The 19377-nt window shown below is 37.6% G+C and overlaps 1 protein-coding gene across 10 annotated transcripts in view; it reads left to right on the forward strand.

The window, feature by feature from the left end:
• Positions 1 to 19377, forward strand: part of NAALADL2 (N-acetylated alpha-linked acidic dipeptidase like 2) — a 531897-nt gene that overhangs the window by 490519 nt on the left and 22001 nt on the right. For all 10 annotated transcript variants that reach the window (XM_064516623.1, XM_064516624.1, XM_064516622.1 and 7 more), the window contains 2 exons: positions 5752 to 5845; positions 14537 to 14735. In XM_064516623.1, coding sequence (XP_064372693.1) covers positions 5752 to 5845; positions 14537 to 14735 — 293 coding nt within the window. The remainder of the gene's footprint in view (positions 1 to 5751; positions 5846 to 14536; positions 14736 to 19377) is intronic.

A 19377-nucleotide genomic window follows, 5' to 3' on the forward strand; every position in this document is an offset into this window, starting at 1 on the left:
GCCTCAGTCTGTTCTTCTACATCCTCAGGAAAGTCCGTTAACATTTTATTGTGATCAATATAATAATAATAAGCATGAAACCTGATTATGCAGGAAATTTTTCCAAAGTACATTGAGATGCTAGTGTTAAAGATGCTCATTATTTTATTGTGGGTCTCGCAATTGCTGTTGTTCATGCCTGTAATACTAGGTGCTGAAATCATGTTACTGCCTGGGAATCACATTTCATTAAAAAAGCCTGCATTTCTCATACCTGCTTAAAAAAGAATAATAATAATATGAAGAAAGTATACAGAAAGTCTGAAAAAAACGTCAGAAAGAAAATTCAGAACAGTTGCCTGTATTATTAAAAGTATATCTTTGATTTTGAAGGGTGGAGAGGTTGGGCAATGATAAGTATTTTCACATTTGCAGTTGGTTAGGATTCTGAGAGGGGAGCTCACTCAACATATTCCGAGATTTAGCCCTTATTGACAAGCGTGTGGACACAACCATTGCTTATGCTTGGATTTATGTCAAAAAATCTCTGCAGGTCACTGCACTGTGCAGAAGGAGACTTCCCAATGCAAAGAGATAACCAGCTCAGGAGATGAGATGGTGCAACAGCCAGTCACAAAAGCTAAACTTTTTCATTCACTTAAAAAAAAAGAAGAAGAAAAAGAAGGAGGAGAAAAAGTGCTAACAAGGTCATTTTCAGGATGCCATTATTGAATACCCTGAACAGCATGGTGTTTTTTCATGCTCTTTCATCAACCATGAGCTTCATAGATAACGCATGTGGAGGGAGAGGTGCATGGTGTGGGGAGGAACGTAACTCAAAAAAATAATAATGCCTGCTTTCAAAGAGGGAAATGGAGGCCCAGAGTTCAAATAAGTTGCCCAGTGTCACACATCGATCAATTATAAGATTTGAGTGTGTGGATGGGAATCTTACACACACAGGTCTACAGCACTACCTACATTATATTACCTGCTTTCTAATAGGAATTGTCACGCTTTTGGTAGATCAGTTGCTGTGGTATGCTGAAAACGCACAGATCTCAGTAAGGTAAAGTGCTTTAATATACATCAAATAAAATAATATAATAAAAATCTGAAAAAGACAGCGTGCAGGAAAGAATAAAAGGTATGTTGCAGAAGTATGTGGATTGAAATACCAAGTTGTTGCCAGGGCACAATTCCGGCTTCAAGTATCTGTTCCTAAGTCACTTCAGCAGGTAAAGCTGGAGTACAGCACTGCCGAAGAGCAGTGTTCACAAAAGGGTAGTCATGGCAGTTTACCTCATTTTTTAAGTTAGTTTTGTTTGTAACTTTGCTTATGAATGGTTCTGAGATGTCTGTTTAGAATTTAACCCTCTTAATGTAACTAATGATGTCCTAAAGTATTACAAGGACAAGTTCAGCACTTACCCCTGCTGAGATTTGCATAGCACACAGGCTAGATTTAGCGCGCACTTCCAAATTTCACTAGAGAAAAAACCAAAACAAACCAGCATGTGAACCTCTTTGTTAAAGAAGCTGCCTGCACACCATATACTGTTGTTTATTCTGGAAGATTGATCTCTGTCAGTAAAATATGTTTTCATTTTATTCATCTTCCAAGTTTCTGATCATATGATAGAGTGGAAGACAGGTTGTCATCCCTGCATTGTCTGTCAAAACCATATAACATGTAAGACATGTCTCTGCAAGACACAATCAATAGCAGCATGCCCCAAAGGCACAACTGAATCTGTGCAAAAAACTCTCTTGGCTGAGCAGAGCCTTTGGAGTTTTTGTATCCTGGATTTTTAGCATTCAGGTTTTTTTAAATTCTGCAAACCAGTTGAAGTGCTTTGAGCTGTTAGGTAGACAGTTTAGATACTTGAAGAAGCAAGTTGTCACATAGACTGTTTAACCCACTGATAAAACAGATGTGATGTATTGACAGAAAAAAAACATTTTGTGTGATAACCCCCCCCCACACACACACACACTCCGTTTTAGTTAGATTTCCTCATTTATAATGTGAAAGAGCTAACAAGGTAAAAGATGATCCTAATTTATGTAGATGTATTGTGTGTACTTAATCCAGTTACTATTTTATGGTCGTACAGTTTTCTGGGAGTGATGCAGATCCACATGATGTCCCTGAGAGCTGACTCTAAAGTGAGTTTAGGTTTATAAGTTGGGTAAAATTGCAAGAAGAAATAGAAATAGTCAGCAAGTTGTAACACTTTGGAGGAGGAAACAATGCCTAGCTGCATTTACGAAGAGCATCATGTGGTACTGAATTTTCTTTTAACATCAGCATTTTTTGGAAGGGCTTTTTTGGCTTTTGAGATTGGAAAAAAGATATGAAAAAGATCTGATCAAAGAGAGAAAGGCATATAATGATGTAAAGGACTGTAAGGTAAAAGACTGAAAAAAATGTCACCTTGCATAGATAATTGATTTAAATCTGTTTTGAGTATTCAGATTTGTTTTGCAAATATTGTATAAATCTACAATTATCATTACGTTTTATATTAATATTTATCCCTGAAATAATTGGAAGTTCATTAAAAACAGTTTAGTGAAGAATACCTTTCCCAAAGTCAAGTGCAAGGGAAATGTTATCCATTATTTTTTCATTTAAAATTGTAAAAGAAAGCATTTCCAAATCAATTAGCATTTGAACTATAACATTTTTCTTTAGACTGGATAATTGTGCATATGTTGGATCAATTATTGTGTGTATTGTGTGTGTACTGTTATGTATAAATGTTGTTTGAGAAGTTGTCATTAGTGCTATAACCAGTTCACTGTGGGAATGGAATCAACTATGTTACTTCAGTGTTTCAGTTCATGAGAAAATTGTCATCTTTACTCTTTCCTAAATTATTCTTGCCTTGAATGATTCAATAGTTGGGTTGAACCATTTTTGAAAGGGAAAAAGGGGGTAGAAGCTTGTCTTTATTTCCCGTGTATATTCAGTGTTGTACTCAGGAAAATGCTATATTCCCCCCCCCCCCCCCAAAATATATACATATATATATACACACACACATACACATACACACACATACATATATATACAAATATAAATAAGAAATCAGTGGCCTTTTCTGTCTTGCTGCATTACATGGGTTTGATAGATGTTTCTGCAGTGTTGTTACTTACTCTGTTCAAATCAATGCTCTGAGGTTTCCTTTGTGTGATGGATTTCTTCCAGGTTAAACTACAAAGTATGTGATTTTAATAAACACCCCTGTTACTTGTTAACTAGCAAACAAATGTCTGTAGTATTATGTACACTGGCACTATAAGGTTTCCAAAACGCTTCAGTCATAAGATTCTTAGCGTATAGTTGTATTTGGATAGGTAAGAGGAAAAAATATTGGTCTTTTGTAGCCAAAAAGCAAAATAAAAATTCTTGGGAAAATAGAAATAAGAGGAAGAACAGCAAAAGCCTGATCCTGTAGGACATGATGAAAAGGAAAGATGCTCTTCTTTAACACGGCTTTGATGCCTCAGAAAAAAAACATTTTTCTGTACTTTTCTATTCTTAAACATTGCAGTAACAGATTAAAAAGAATCAGTAGCAGTGTATAAATGTTCATATCCCAAAATGTACTGAAGCCATGTATAAAAAAGTATCTTTCATTAAGATTCACTGAAGGCTTTTACAGGAATTGGGAGTCAGGGAAGAGTTAAAATATTTGATGTGAAATAGTGGTACTTTGTTTTTATTGTGTTTGGGCTCCCTTCTGTTTAATAGGTTATTGTTTTATAGCTACAGTTGCTCTTCCATAGCAACTTACAGATTATTAATATTTTGAGCAATTGCATCCTGAAGGAGTTCAGTGTAAGGACAAGGAAGGATTTTGCAGGGCGTTTGGTCATTTAGAGCCAGTTGCTTATGGCCGGATTATACAGTGCCCGTTCTGGATATGGGTTATTGCACATCTCAGTTGGCCCTAACAATTTTCATCTCTCTGCTTCCATGGCACCTCTCTGATACTCCAGAGAACAATGTTTTCTAGTGCTTTCCAGCTCACAGACCTTTTTGTGTATAAGCACTGACAGCAAATGCAATGGCCTTCAAGCATTAGTGTCCTATGCTGTTAGGATGTTTGGAGAAAAGCCATAAGAGGTTAGTGCGTAATATTTTAACATGGATGTCCAAACCGAGTGTTTTTCATCTTCCTCCAAGTGCACTCTTAGTTCTTTAGTTTTCCTGATCGCATCCTTGACATATCCACATTCCTTTCTACTTTTTTCTTCCACTGTATGTGGTCATTCTTCCCCTCCATGCCTTTTGCAGTCTTTTATTCTCTAGGTTTAAATATTAATAGCTTAACAACAGGTCTGCGTTTAAATGTAGGTTGCAGTTGGATACATAGCATGCTGCTTTAGTCTCCGTACTCAAGTGAGTGGCCAGGTTAAAAAAAGTATTTCTTTAATGCTTTCTTGGAAGTGTTGTTGGGGTTCTATTAATCTTTCTCCAGGAAACTTGTATTTTTGATATTACCCTGTCTTCATCTGCTTTCCCAGAAGGGGGTTTTCCTTTTCAATTGCTGTACTATTGTTTTTAATATCACTTAGCACTGTTGTCTTTCCCTACTGCTTTGTATTGTAGAATTAAAATGCTACTTTCAGCAGAGCAGCTCTCTCATGGCTTTGAAGGATAGATATTATTCTAACCCTTCTAACACCTTGGGAAGTATTGTACAATATGATTCTATTCAGTCTACATTTTTATCAGCACAATCAACATTACCTGCAGCCGTCGTTCCATTTTAGAGTGTAGCCCTACAGCTGTTTTTTTCTTTTTGCAATATCAAGATATGAAGGAGATGAATGAAAGTTTCTTGCATGTTTTTGTCAGTGTGTTTTTATAGCTCCCGTGAACAGTGATGGACTTGGCAGCCTGGAGACTGAAATCCTGTGTTTAATCACAAGCTAGGTATAGTACAGCAGAAAGGTGCATTTCTATACACGGCCCCTGTAACATTTTTGAGTCTTGAGCTGGAGAGCCTTTCCTCTGTAAGGGGAAAAAAGTGCCCAGGCCAGTCAGTCCCTGGTCTCATCTCTGTGACTGCTGAAGAGAAGCATTCATGCCATTGAGTTTCATGACGTGCCAGTGTGTAGCCTGGCATGGACTGGGTTCCCTTCCACTCGTTTGGGAAGTTCTTGTGGAAAATTACGGAGAGAATTTGTTTTGCCTAGTTTGGAAGTTGGTTATCTGTTTGTGTCAAGTTGTTACCTATCTCTTCAAAAGGTGGTAGGTTTTCAGGTCAATTTGCTTTTAGCCATGTGATTCCTAGCCAAGGGTTCGATCATTAAAGAGTATGTGTTTATATATATGTGTGTGTAAATGTATGTATGTTTATGTTTTTACATGTGTGTTTTGAATCAAAATCTCAAAATTTGCTGACTAAAAAGGAAACCTAAGAAAAACAATAAACATCATTCCTATTTTTAGAAAGACAGTTTATTTGACAAAGCAAACCCAAAGCCCATCAGTATTGTAAGACCAAAGGGAAAGTACTGTACAAAATTCTTGTATGTGGTCATAAATCATAATCTCTTTATACTTACGTTGTACTAGACGAAGGTCTAAGTCATACTCCTTTTCAAACAAATGTTTATGGGGTTTTATTCAGCTTTCTGTGAAAATCCAAAGTAATGAAAGTATGTGCTATTCCAAAAGAAGTGCTGGCTGTTAAATCTGTTAGACGTTATTTGACTCTTTTGTGTGTTTTTTTTTTTTATATATGTATTTTTCAGCTGACAGGACAAGTGACTTTGCGAATTGCCAGTGAACCAGTTTTGCCATTTAACGCCCTCGACATCGCGTTAGAAGTTCAGAACAGTCTTAAAGGTAATTTTTGTTAGAGGAATATGTTCTCCATTTGGCTGTATTTGCTGGGTATAGGATGAATAGTGTGATATGAAGGTGCCCCACCAAGATTGTAGAGTCATTACTACTGTGTGACTTGTTCATTTGTAGTTCTCTGTGTTGTCTTGTCACCTTTGGGGGCTTTTGGGGGAGCTGATGATAAAACAAAAAGCATTCTGCAGTCTTTTTGTACTATATTGAGAATAGAGCTTTATTAAGCCTATGGCCCTGGACTTAAGCAGCTTAAGTTTAGCACAGTTCAAAGGGTACAGTGGTACGTTCCTTTTGCAGCTGATGGCTGTGCTTTTTTTTTTTTCTTTTTCAATACAGTTGGTAGTAACTGATATGTTGTGAGGAACTTCTTATATCATTGCGATGTTCTCTGCAAGTGCCCAGACTGCAGAACAATAAACCTTCCTATTGCTTATGAAAAGAATGGTCTTTTTAACTTCAATCCTGAGGACTAGGGAGAGAGAGGATGTCTAGGTTCTCACACTGTCCCGTTTCACTCATCCATGTCCCCCCCCCCCCCCAATTCAGTATAATCTATCTTCCTCCTCCCATTCTGCCCGTTTTCCCATACAGCTTCCTCATAACCCAGCGTATTCAAATGAGATCCAACTCTCCTTCCCTTTTCTCAGACACTAGTTGAAAGGCTGGATGTGGAGAGCAAATGAGCTGCTTGGTGCTGGAAGTTTAAATCTTTTGCTAATTTAGCTGCCAGACTCTAACATAATTCCTTGGACGTGTGCAAACTGAGGTACTTCAGAAGCTGATAGTTGGGTCAGAATTGAGCAAACCTAAAAGGAATAGCCAAAGGCACATCCCTGACAAGATGCTGCTGTTGTCGTCATTGTCATTCCCCCCACTCCATGAAATTTCAAAGCATGCTCCAAAGCATGCTGCTGTTCAGACCTGGCAATGGGAAAGTGTGGGATTTATTTTAACTGAGGTAAAGCTATGTTGTTATTTCTTCATTTCTGATTTTGTCTCAAATAAAAAGCAGCCGTACTGTGCTAAGGCCTTTCAAAAAGAATTTTCCTATTGATTTTATTGTCCGTTGGGCTTTCTTGCATTCTCATAGTTATGCATAAATACTTGCATACCTGAGTTGCACTCTGGTGCTTTCCTAGACCTACTCACATAAGGATGTGTGTATCTCTTAATATTTATTTGTATTGCATTTATATATGCTTTCGAAGGACTCAGTTCTGTAATGTGCTTGGGTGTCCTTAGCACCTGTTAAATTCAAGAGGACTTGAAGTTATTCAGCACTTTATAAACAATTTCCTAAATTCAGTTTGGGCTCAATGGCAGGTTTTAGGGAACCATCATCTGCTACGTGTCTATATCTGGCTTGAGACCTATTCCTCAGAAAGATTAGGCGAACAGTTAAGCAAGATATGCTCTCTCCTTCACTTGTACCCCGTAGAACTCTTAAAGACAAGCTACTGCTTTTGGGTTTACCTGAAAAGAAGGGTTGTGTTTGGAGATACGTTTCCTTTTGTGCATCTGCTGATGGTCTGATGTTTAACGCAAAACCTTGGGGGTCATAAATGTCATGAGTTGGGTTCTGAGATTGAAATCCAGCTCCCTGGGCTATTCAGGCTGTTAAGAACAGAGTAGACAGATTGTCTAGTGATAACACACATCCAGAACAAGAAGATTTAGATTTCTTCCTGGTATCTCTGTTATGTGCTTGCTGCATGATCTTCAGCAAATCATAACTTTTCCATGCTGGAATGACAGTTATTTGTGGTTATTTACACATGGGGATTTTGTATGGCTTAATGTTTTAAGTACTTTGAGAATTTAGAATGGAAAGTGCAGTAGTAGCACAGAACAGTATCTTACAGTATCTATCTGCTAGTGTTACAAGACAACCCTGGGAAGCTCAGAAAGAATGTTTGAACTAGGTAGATTAGGATAACTTCTAACATAAAGTATAAAACTTGCTTAGCATGAGTAGCTAAATTTGCTGAAGCCTTAGGCCACACTCCTAGTTCAGTAAGAAAGGGCCCCAGAGCTGGTGCAGGCTGGAAAGATAAGGGAGTTAAAAGCAGTCTGCATTCCTGTGCCCCACACTCCAAAAGGGAGGATGTCAAGGCTTTGAAATAAGGCCTGCTTGGGCACCAGGACCTCGGGAAGCAAAACCTCCACTCACTGCTGAAACAAAGTTAATTAAGGGGTCTGGACTATCTCCCCCTTGTCAGGACTTTGGGAGATAACACCTACTGTCCCTGCTGGGGCAGTGTTAATTGATCTCCCCTCATCAGGACCTTGAGAGACAGGGGTGGGACCCAGGGAATGAAGAAATCACTAACCAATCAGTGTAAAAGGGAAAATTGCAAATCTGGCAATTTGTTTGTATAAATGCTACTTGAAAAGTTGGGGGGGGGGGGTGCGTGCTTGATTTGTGGGAAACCACCGAGCACCCAGGCTTGCGCAACTCTGAAGTAAAGAAGCAAATGTCTCTCCTGAGTGTGTAATTATTGGCTTATTGCACACCGGGCAACGAATCCGTTTTTCAGACAACACTAGGATCTGTCCGATCACAGATGTGATTTTTGTTTATTAGAGAGATTTGTAAATAGGTGGCAGTTAAAAAGATTATTCTCATCAACTACACACTGCAGTTGTGCAGTGTTTGTGCCTTTAATACATTTAAAGTCAAGACACACTGCAACTTGAATCAAATACAAGAATATCTTGCTAAGCCTTGCATACTATGAAAACCCAATTTATCTTTTGAGGTCTGGAGCAGACAAGACATCAAATCCAGTATGTGAATGATACAAATGGTTGGATTACCTGTAAGCATTTTTATTGAAAACATATTCATACTGTCAGCTGAATGCTTTTAGCACTGCAGATTGGACTTCCTCCTTGTAGCCTATCTTGCATGGAATCGAGCCTCATTAAAATTTAGTATTTTACAGCAAGCTCTGGGGATTGATGACAGAGGTGTTAAAGTGTCTCGTTATGGATCAAAAGCCTCTCTCTAGCTTTGCACGTGACTGACTCAGCAATAACAAGTTCAACATGCAGCTTGCAAAGAGGCAGCCAGCTGTGATGCTAGCCATGTCTCTCACTTAGGTGCTGTTCGCTACAGAAGCTGACACAGTTTCATCATTAAAACTCACTGGACCCACCTAGACTCTGGCAGAGCTTGCAAAAATTGCTCTGTTGCCCCAGCCTTAGATTGTGGTTGAGTAGCACCAGGCACAAGTGTTCAGATTTCCAAGTCATGGATTTCAGCACACGTCAGGGAAGCTGCTGAGCAAATTAGATAAGCTCCAGCCTGCCTCTGATACGTACTGGCTGAGAGTGGCCTATGAAAACAAGTTAACTGGGGATCAGATTTTCTGTTTTCCTCCGTATAAGGAGGCAAAGGCCATGATTTAGAGCTCCTCTGTTTCCGCAGTGCCAGTTGGATTTTTTTCCCATCAGTTAGGCCCTTTCTTCTCTCCAGAGCGGATGCAAGTTTCACAGATGTTACAGTAGCTGAAGTACTTGTGATGCTAATAGAAGGCAATGTTAGTGGAAATTTAAAAATAATCTGTTTTATGATAAGCTGTGTCTAGGAAACTTTGCATGATTTTCCACAGCCTGGGCTCAACCCGTACCTTTCACAACATCAGCCTGAACTTTCAGTTCTTAAATGAATGCAGAAATATGACATATTTTTTGTCATTTGCTTGATGGCCTCAAACTCATTGCCTACAGCTATCTGCTGCTCTTCAGCTTGGGATCATTTTACCTGCCTGACCATATTTCCCAGAGGGTTTATGGTGCTTTTCAGAATTACTTCTCCAGCTGTCTGTAATGTTCAGAGAGTTTCCCTCTCATTGTCTCCACCCATAATTTTTGGCTCTTCTAGAGGTGAAAAATTCAGCAGTTACTTATCATACAAGACCATAATGATGAAAATATCTACCCTGTCATGAGACACTGACATCTCTTCAGTGTCCTTTCAAGGATGTTATGTGTTAGTACTGGCAAACCTTCCATCAGGCCTTGAAGCAACATAGAAAAATCACACATTTTCCATGGATAAAGCAGTTGGTACTAAAGGGAAAGTATAAGCACCTGTTCTGTATCAGTAGCCTGTATATGGTACAGCAGCTCTGTGCAATGGCATTGATAACGTCTTCCATATTGACATGCATTATAATATGGCACAACATGCCTTTTTAGTAGCATGACAGGCTCTCTGAAAAGAGGCTTGTTGTAGCAACAGCAAATTGGTTTGTTTTGGCCAGTAGTAATCAGGGCAGCAAAATTCAAGCTGATGGCAACATCTTTGCGCTGAGGACATCTGTGGTTTTGTGTTTCTGCCCCCTTTAGGGTATTTCCTACAAAGCTTTCACATTCAGATTTTCCACTGCCAGGGCTGATCGTCCCAGTTTTGCACAGCATGAAAAATCCTCCTAGTGAATATGACAGCACACTCTAGCCAATCCCGACTGCCCAAGGTAATCCAAACCTGGAGCAATTTCTCCCCTCGCTCACACACAAATGCATGTTCGCACACATTTATGGAAAGTGAGTGCCATGCCTTAAACTGCTGATCTGTCAGTGCCCAATCATTCATTGATAAGTACACCTGGGCAAGTACATTGATACCAGAAGGCACAAACATGATTTTAAAATGTTAAATCTCTAATATTGCTTTTTGTAAGAGCAATTGGTTACACAGGGAAATGCTATTGTATTCAATCCATCTGTAAAAGTAAGTATCCATTTGATGTAACCTCTTTTTGAATAAAAAACAGTTGCATTTAGCAAGTGTAATGAAATTCAACTGTATAATTCAGTAATCAACAGCATACAGACTCTTGAGTCTCTTCCTTATACTTGCAATTTTATTTATTTAACAACTAAACAATGAGCTCAGATGATTCATCATGATTCATACTGGGGAAAGGACAAAGAATAGAAAATATAATAAAGTGGGGTTGTTTTCTCTTGAGTGAAGTAACACTTGCAAATTTTTTTCTTTTCTCTACAGAGGTGTCACAAGATGTTTAAGGCATTTTTAGTTAATGCATCCTTTTCTTTGAAAACCATTTGCCCTTCCACTCTCAGCTTCTTAATTTGTGCAAAGCATAAATCACACTTGGCAGGCAAGTTCAGTGTGTTGTGATATAATCTACTGACGCCCTTAAAGCTATGTCCTTAGTTCTCTGTGATAACAGTAGTCTTAGACATTTCCAAGTTTTGTAGTGAAGTATTAAAAAATGGGACTGTGTGTTTGTGTTCATAATGAGTGCTGGTTTAGAGTGTGATGTAAGCAGTGCTTTTTCCTCATGACTGTAAAATAAAATCTAGGGCCTTAGGGGCAAAATGCATCCTATGGGGAAGCAGTGGGAACATTTACTGGCTTTTTATGTTTAAAAGAGTGGTCTGAATGGCTTCAGTTTCAAATACAGAAGGATGTATTTTCCCTTTATCTCACATTTCCTGTTGAAAAGGCATAGCTGACATTTACAATTGCTTATGTCATAATCAGAATAAAAATTATAAATATTGTATGATACTTGGAGAATTAAGTGCTCTGTTGAAACTAAAACAGTGTTTCTAATAGGTTGAGTTTTAACCTTCCATACTAACACAAGTCCCAGGATAAGGTGCGCCCAATACCTTGTATATGCATGGAAATTGTAAAAAGGTCATCAGCTGCACAGGTTATGTTTGCCCTGGGTCATCTCAGTGTTTTCATCATGATATATGTGATTATCATATGCTTGATGCAGATAAGGGATTTTTTTATTAGTTTTTATGGACAAAACCTGTTCTTGGTAAAATTTACTGTTTTGATGATCACTGTATGTCACATTGAATAGTGGAGAGTTTGTTAAAGTTCTTTGTAGAGAGACCTGAGTTTCATACTCTCATGGCCAAACTCACTATCAGAATGCGTTTATTAAGCAAAAGAAAAAGAATGGAAAAAACAAATAGAATGTAAAATGCTAAGGAAGACTTGTATTTAACAAATATTCTTAATTCCTTTCTGGTTTAATTGTAGACAATTTTTACTGGGGAATTGCCATGAAGAATTTTTGCCAGATATTCTCCTAGCATTAGTCTGACTACTAGATGGGTCTAACTACTACTTACCTAGTCTTGAGTGCATGTTTCTTCCAGAAGGAGAAATGATTTTTTTCTCTCTAAGGAAAAAGTAGCAACCTTGAATTTGTTCTCTTTCATTTCTTGCTCCTATCTGATGTCAGATCTGCTAGATGAGTTTGCTGGAAATACAATCCAGCTGAACCTTACTCATGTTGTTGGGTTGATTTAAGCATATATTTATCAACATTAAAAATGAAGTTTGTACGTAGACATCCCAGACAGCTCTGTGTGTTTAAAAGGCAGTATCATACAAGATGCTGTGCCCTTAGAATAAAATAAGTCTCTTAACTGGATTGTATAAATAGAATGAGACAGTAATTTTGTGAAAATGTTTCAAGAAAACAATTGTGCAAAAAATAACAAAGATATGTTGAGTAAATTTGGGCCAAAGTGTGGATTTCCTTTTTCTTTTCATTTGCATCAGTAAGTTGTAGTTGGATTCTGAAGCGTATTAGCAGAAAAAGAGCAGTTCTAAGTAAGGAAATGCATCTAATGAAAGAAAATTACATCATAAAGATCAGACTTCTGTTAGTCTGTAAGTTTAGTGGTTAAATTATTGCACTTATGATAAGATTCACAGTTTAATGGAATAATTAAACTGACATTTGATCGTTTAGGGTGATTGAACAAATAAGCAGAATTTTGGATGTGAAATTTAACTATGTTAGGCTAAAAACTAAGACCTGACTTTAGATTTCTATGGCATTTTTAGACACAAATCTGAAAAAGCTCAGATTTGAAAGTTGAGAATATTGCTATTTTGCAAAATGTATTTCCAAGTGCATCAAGCTTATGTTCTTGAATAATATTTTTCTAAGGCATCAACCAAACTTAATCAGATTTTTGAACTATTTCAGACCAATTTGAAAAAATACCAAGCCTGCATATCAAGATACAATGTTGCTTGTTATCTATTCTAATAAGGGAAGGGTGGACTGGTCAAGAGTCATTTATAAAGCAACCTTGTCCGAAACCAAGACTGATGTAAAACACCTCATCTCACCCCTGTTCCCACAGGGAATTTCTGTTCTTTGTTGAAATTCATCTTTGTAGTTCAGTAAATCTGACAATTTCTCTCACGCCAGCATCTGTCTCTCCATGATAATGTATTTCAGATCATTTCATATTGCGCTACATGGGAACGTTAGTCAGCTGAATGGCAGGAGTGCATAGGGGGACCTATGAACGCCTTTCCCTTTGCTGAAGTGTATCTGATAGCAAATATCTTCTTCCATAGAAGAGGGAGAATATGTCAAGTTCAGGAGCCTCCTTGAACAACTTAGTTTTTCCATTCTTGTTACACACCCTGTTGGCCTCCATCTGTGTATAGTGTGAGAAATAAGTTTATACGCTTAATTTACTATTTATTACTCCATTTATCCATTGGACAAGGAATTTTAACACACATTTAAGTTGTGTCTTAAACTGCCTGTTGAGATTAATCATCTCCATCAGTAAGATACCAAACAACTTTTAAAACTGGATGATTTGTTTTAGTTAAATCATCATTTTAAAGCTTTAAGCTTTTTAAAGCTTGAATTTGCCTTAATAGGCAAAGTGAATCCTGGTCATAAAGACTGCTTGAAAATGGCCATTTCATTCTGGAAATGTTTTTGCTGGTTTTGTTTGTTTGTTTGTTTGTTTGTTTGTTTTTGACTTTGCATCAGATTCAGACTCCATTTTCTTTCTCCATGTGCTGGTATGAATTTGACAATCTGTGCTCACAGTGGGAGAGGAGAGCATGCTCTTCACCTGCCCTACAAGTGGGTATATACTGCACACTGAATAGGCTCCAATTTAGGCATCACACAGTTTTTTCTGGACTGTGAACCAGGAAATGTCTAAATAGTAGTGTGCTTCAAAGTGCTGTAAGCTTTTATTGTTTTGGTGTCTGTGTAGGATTATCAACGTAGTAACAGTTAACACTGGTTTTGAAAATACTGGCTGACTTAGAATATATGTTTGGACATAAATTGAAGTGTTCGTTGGCTCATTGGTGTGTGATTTACATGATTATCTGTTAAATTAAAAGGAGCAATTTCAGATTGCCTACAAGTGCTGTTAACTGCTAGGATTCTAAAATGATGGACAACATTCGATTAAACTCTGCATATAGGGATTTTCTATGCACCAGCCATTGGAAAATCTGAACACAAGCCCCTCTCCTTTCAAACTTGGGAGCAATAGTGTCAGAAAGCACTGTGTAAGTACTGTCTCAGAAGCAAACTCTGTGGTTACTGCCATTTAACCATAGCTTCCTGCATAACTGGTTTTTCAAAGGTAGATTCCAAGTGGTACCCCAAAATAATTCCACATCACTTGTAAGATCCTAAAATATCACAGCAAAAATTGATCCTCTGTAAAAAATATATCAGAATGTATGTACAATCTATGGCTTTCCTTGATCCATTACATGATTCTTACAAGGGAAAAAAGGGCCCAGGCTTTAATTGCATTATTTATTTTATTTTGTAAGCAAGAGTAATAAGTGATGTTCGCTGATTCGCTTGTTGGTAACTCTCCTTCTCTTATTGTTTCTAGGCGGTCAAGTAGACACTCAGCAGTTGCTTGCAGTGGCATCCCGTCTGAGGGACACAGCAGAATTGTTCCAATCAGATGAGATGCGCCCGGCTAATGACCCCAAGGAGAGAGCTCCAATCAGAGTCAGGATGCTTAATGATGTGCTACAAAGCTTGGAGAAAAGCTTTGTTGTTCGACAAGCTCCTCCAGGACTTTACAGGTATGGTGTTCCAACATGTTCTTCATTCAGCTACTTAAGCTAAAATGGTAATCTCACGCTGCTTGGTTTTCAAAACTGTCATGCTTTTTTGAAAATACGTCAGTGGGAATCCAAGATTAAAGCTAATTTTTCTCCTATTTCATCCTTTCAGCAGAAAATATAAATGTGTTACAATACAAGAGATCATTAGAATGCCACAGTGTAGCATTTCTGTCATGACATCACTGCTAACAAGATGTACTATGTGATGGCAACTCATGCAGCATGACAGATACTTGTGTTAGACAGTACAGTAAGCTTTCAAAAGAAAATATTTTGAAGTCTAATAGTACCTGACAAGCTTCACCTATATTTTATTAAAAACTTCTTGCATATCATTGAAGACTTGGAATTGCACAGGATCCTGTGTGGCATTATTTAACATAACTAAATATATAGCAGTGTTCTTAGGAGCTTTTTAGTCTATTAAAGATAGTACAATGGAGTGAACAGTAAGGTCTTAGTTGCCATTCATAACATCCTGTATCAACTTAATATTATTCTCTAATGTGTATTCAGCAGCTTTGCCCAAATTGATTTTAAAATGCCATGATCATTTTATCTTTTAATTTGTAAGAAGGAAGTCTGCAGATCTGTATCTCTCACCATAGATTCCTCTACAAAAAGCCTTTGGTCATCAGTAGCTTCACAAAAGTTTTAAAAGAAAGAATCGGCCAGTTCTGCACAGCATGATGTCTGGTCCTGCGACTATGCAACATAAAAAATAGAGTGTATGTATATGCTTGAGTGCAGTGTCTGGAGGACTGTACTGCGGCCCATCAACATAGTGTTTTATAGCTTGACCCCATGGATCTGTGTTGCACGCCCTGGGCCGTAGAATGAGGGCATGCGGATTGTTTGAGCTTACCAGGCCTGTTGGGACAGTTTTGAAGGACTCTGCAGCTGAACAAAGCCAGCGTTCAATCCATACTGCCCATTAGGAGGGGTCCCCAGTTAGAACTCTCCCTAAAGCCATACCCAGGTTTTACTTTAGGGGGAACTGGTGAGGTAACTGGAAAAAGAGCTTGGAAGTGAACTAGCATAAATATACAGTAGACATTAAGGGGACCAGGGCCCTAGAATGAATGAGGGATTGGCGTTTCTAAGCAGCCTAGATGTACCTACAGTCAGAGCTAACTAAAGACGTAAAGCAACTCTTTGTTGCAGTTGGTGGGAAAACACTGTCAAATGTCTTAACTAAATTGCTACAAGCTGTTGTTTCAGTTGGGTCCAAAATAGATAGATGGAAGACATAGATTTTGGGAGAAAACTAGAAAGCGATGGCATTGGGAGGAAGAGATTCTTTCAAGCATTAGATATGGTCTTTTAACAAAACCAGAAAAAAAAAATTGGTAATTGTGGTGAACCCTACAGCATCAGTGAATAAATACCCAGGGCTATAATAAAGAAAATATAATAAAATTTTGGGAGGGATTGATTTACTTCATTCCTTCCATGATTGAATTTATAATACAAAGAAATACAGCAAAGTGGGGTTAAATAAAATCTAATATTCCAGATTTATCAATGCCTGTCTTGCTTCTTTGAACTGGTATGGTGTTGCAAAGGAACCATGAAACTGTTGAATATAATATGACAGTGTCGCATCACAACAACATGTTGCTGAATGTGGCCCAGTATATGCACTTGTTCTTTATTTGCAAAAAATAAATATTACCAAAACTTGGGATTCCAATGCAAAGATACGAAAATCTTCTCTTATTTAAGTTTTTGCATTAATTGTCATGTTTGTTACTCATCAAGATGTAATTGCTAGATACGCAGGTATAATGTAAATTAAGTTTTTCACCTTTCTGTTCTCAGCAGCACTTCAGCACAGAGTGCATTATTCACACTGGCAGATTAGATAGTGTGGAGGTGAAAGTTTTGTAATTTTTTCCCCTCTTGATTTCATACATTTGATGCAAGATTTAACAGTAGACCAAGAAGATAATTCACAGTTTGTGGCAACACGTTGGATTTGGCTTTACTCGGAAGTAATCTACCTAACATCAACTCTAGTATATAACAAAAGTAAAGTACACCTTCTGTATCATCTTTTAGATACTTATCTAGAATGAATGTGTTCTTACCCCATAGCTTTTGTCTACTTACATAGCGTACTGTGCAAATGGATTTTAGTCTGTACGTTTGATACGGCTCACGCTAATGTGCACATGTATCTGTCTTCTAACGCTGAAGGAACCTCAGCCAATTTGTTATAGATACTCTGCAGGTGACTCCTTCCCCCTTGCCCCCTCCACCCCAAATCAGGCCATGTAGAGCTCTGTATTTATGAAGCTAGCATTTAAAAAAGCATGTTTTGATAGCTTTTTATTATGCTGTATACTGCAGTACAGACATAGCCTGTAGTCAGGATAGGGGCATATCTACAAAAGGAGACATGATAATAGCATCCCTGTTCTATCTTAACCTTTTAAATTGCCTTGCTAACACTCAGAGGAGAAACCCTCCAAGAATGATGGTTATACAGTCTTCTTGCAAGAGTGCTAAAACTCATGTTGATGTGTCTTTGCTGACATTGCCATACTTATTGGATAGATTATGTTAGCACGTGCTATAGAAACCTCTTGTTTGTAGACACTGCTGAGAGACCCAAACTAACCTTTGGATCTTTGAAAAACTGTAATGCAAGAGAAATATAATAGTTATTCATTTGGAAACTCAGAATATGTTATCTTGAGTCAAGGAGACGTAACAGCATGGAACTTATTTTACTGTGTCATTTTTCAGAGTAGAACTATTCTGTTCTGGGGCAAGAGGTAGCCATATAACTGAGGTAGGTTTCTCACTGAGCTGACAGTAGTGTAAATATGCACCCATCACTCTTCTAAAGCTGTTTGACGTGACTAGAGCATCGCAGAGAGAGGTGTGACCAGCAGTTATGACAGTGATTGCAATGCAGAGTAGAGTGGTGCAAGTTAGCTTTAGATTATATTAGTATTCTTGGAGCTCCAGCTAATTTACTGTGCTCAGGTATGTAATAGTAGTGTAGATATACCTTTAATGTAAATAGAAGCAAGGACAGTTGATAGATTTCTGACTTCTTTTCCTACCGTCAACAATATTCAAAACAGTTTTTTCGTTTGGAGAAATTGACCTAACAATATGTCTTTATTTGAGTTATTTTCACATTCTAGAAACTGGAAGTCCTGTGAAGTATTAATTGATGCAATTATATAAATTGTGTTCTGAAACTATAATTGAATGGTATCATGGGAAAACTAGAAGTACTTAAAAAACCTGACATACTTTTTTGCTTGAATAACTTTAAACTTAGAAAAGACATTTCTTTTTGTAATTTGGTAAAGAAAAACAAACAAACAAAATCAGTCTCACAGCTGGGACCTTGTACGCCATGTTTCAGCCCAGTGGGAAAATTGATGGGCAAGTTATAAACCCTTGAAATAGTGGTTTATAATGGAAATGCTGGCAGCCCTTTAACTATAGCAGCACAGGCAGTGCAGCAATAAATACTATACTTCATCTGTAAACAGAAATTTAGGATGCAGTTTGCAGTCTTGACCTTCAGGCTCCAACTGTGTTTAGATCATTAAGATTCCATAAATACTGTTATTTACAGCCTTCTGAAGGAAGAATTTGTGTGCACAGTAAAGCACGTATTCTTCATGAAAAAATGATTGCTTCCTGTATACCCATTTGGGCTCATATTCTCAACCTCAATCAAAGTACTTGACAAAATTTGCTGAAGTTTAGACATCATTTTTAGGCTTGTGCTTGTCCTAATTCACAACTCTTTCGATCTGTACTGTGTTTTTTCTTCTAAGAGTTGAATTAAAAAGAAAGGTGGGTTTTTTGCTTTATTAGGAGAGGTAGGTTGCAACCTACTTGTGCCTGTCCGCTAAAGGGGGACTAATGCATCTTTTCTATATCTCATTTGTGTGGTTTGTAAGCTCACTGGCATAGCTGTAGTGTCTTACTACATATATGTGCTTGATGCAATAGACCCTTCATTGCAGCCAGTGCCGTAAAGCACTATTCTGTCATAATTGATACATTATTCATCTATAGTGAGCAATAAAATAATTCAGGGTTACTAAATAGAATTCAAATGCCTTTGGCTTCTGGTAATTATGTTAGGATGTCCTTACTAAATTTAAGTAATGGCGATTGACATTGACAGGTTGTTCAGTATAGTGTAAGTAAACACTGTAGTATAGGTAATTATCCTTCTTACCTGAACTTCATGACATTGAACTGAAAATTTCACAATAACAGACTTTGCCCATGGTTTTCTATTTCCAGCTGAGCTGGAAATAGACAAGTACAGCTTTCATCAGCGTATTTTAGTCTTATCCAGAAATTGGGCAGAATGAAAAATAATGGTTTCAGGATTATTATCCTGCTTTGCAAAGGTTAATTTCAAGCTTGATTTGAGGTTATGATTCTGAGTTTTATTGTGTCTTAAGAATTTATCTGAACCCCAATGGTAACCCTGAGTAGACTTTCTATTTTCAACATACATATTTAGGAATAAAATAGGATAGCTATTGGTTACTTTTCATTAATCTTCCTTTGCTTCTCATTACATTTTGCATAACCTTGCTAATTTTGTGATTGA

This window comes from Dromaius novaehollandiae, chromosome 9 (genome assembly GCF_036370855.1).
Source record: "Dromaius novaehollandiae isolate bDroNov1 chromosome 9, bDroNov1.hap1, whole genome shotgun sequence".
NCBI lineage: Eukaryota > Metazoa > Chordata > Aves > Casuariiformes > Dromaiidae > Dromaius > Dromaius novaehollandiae.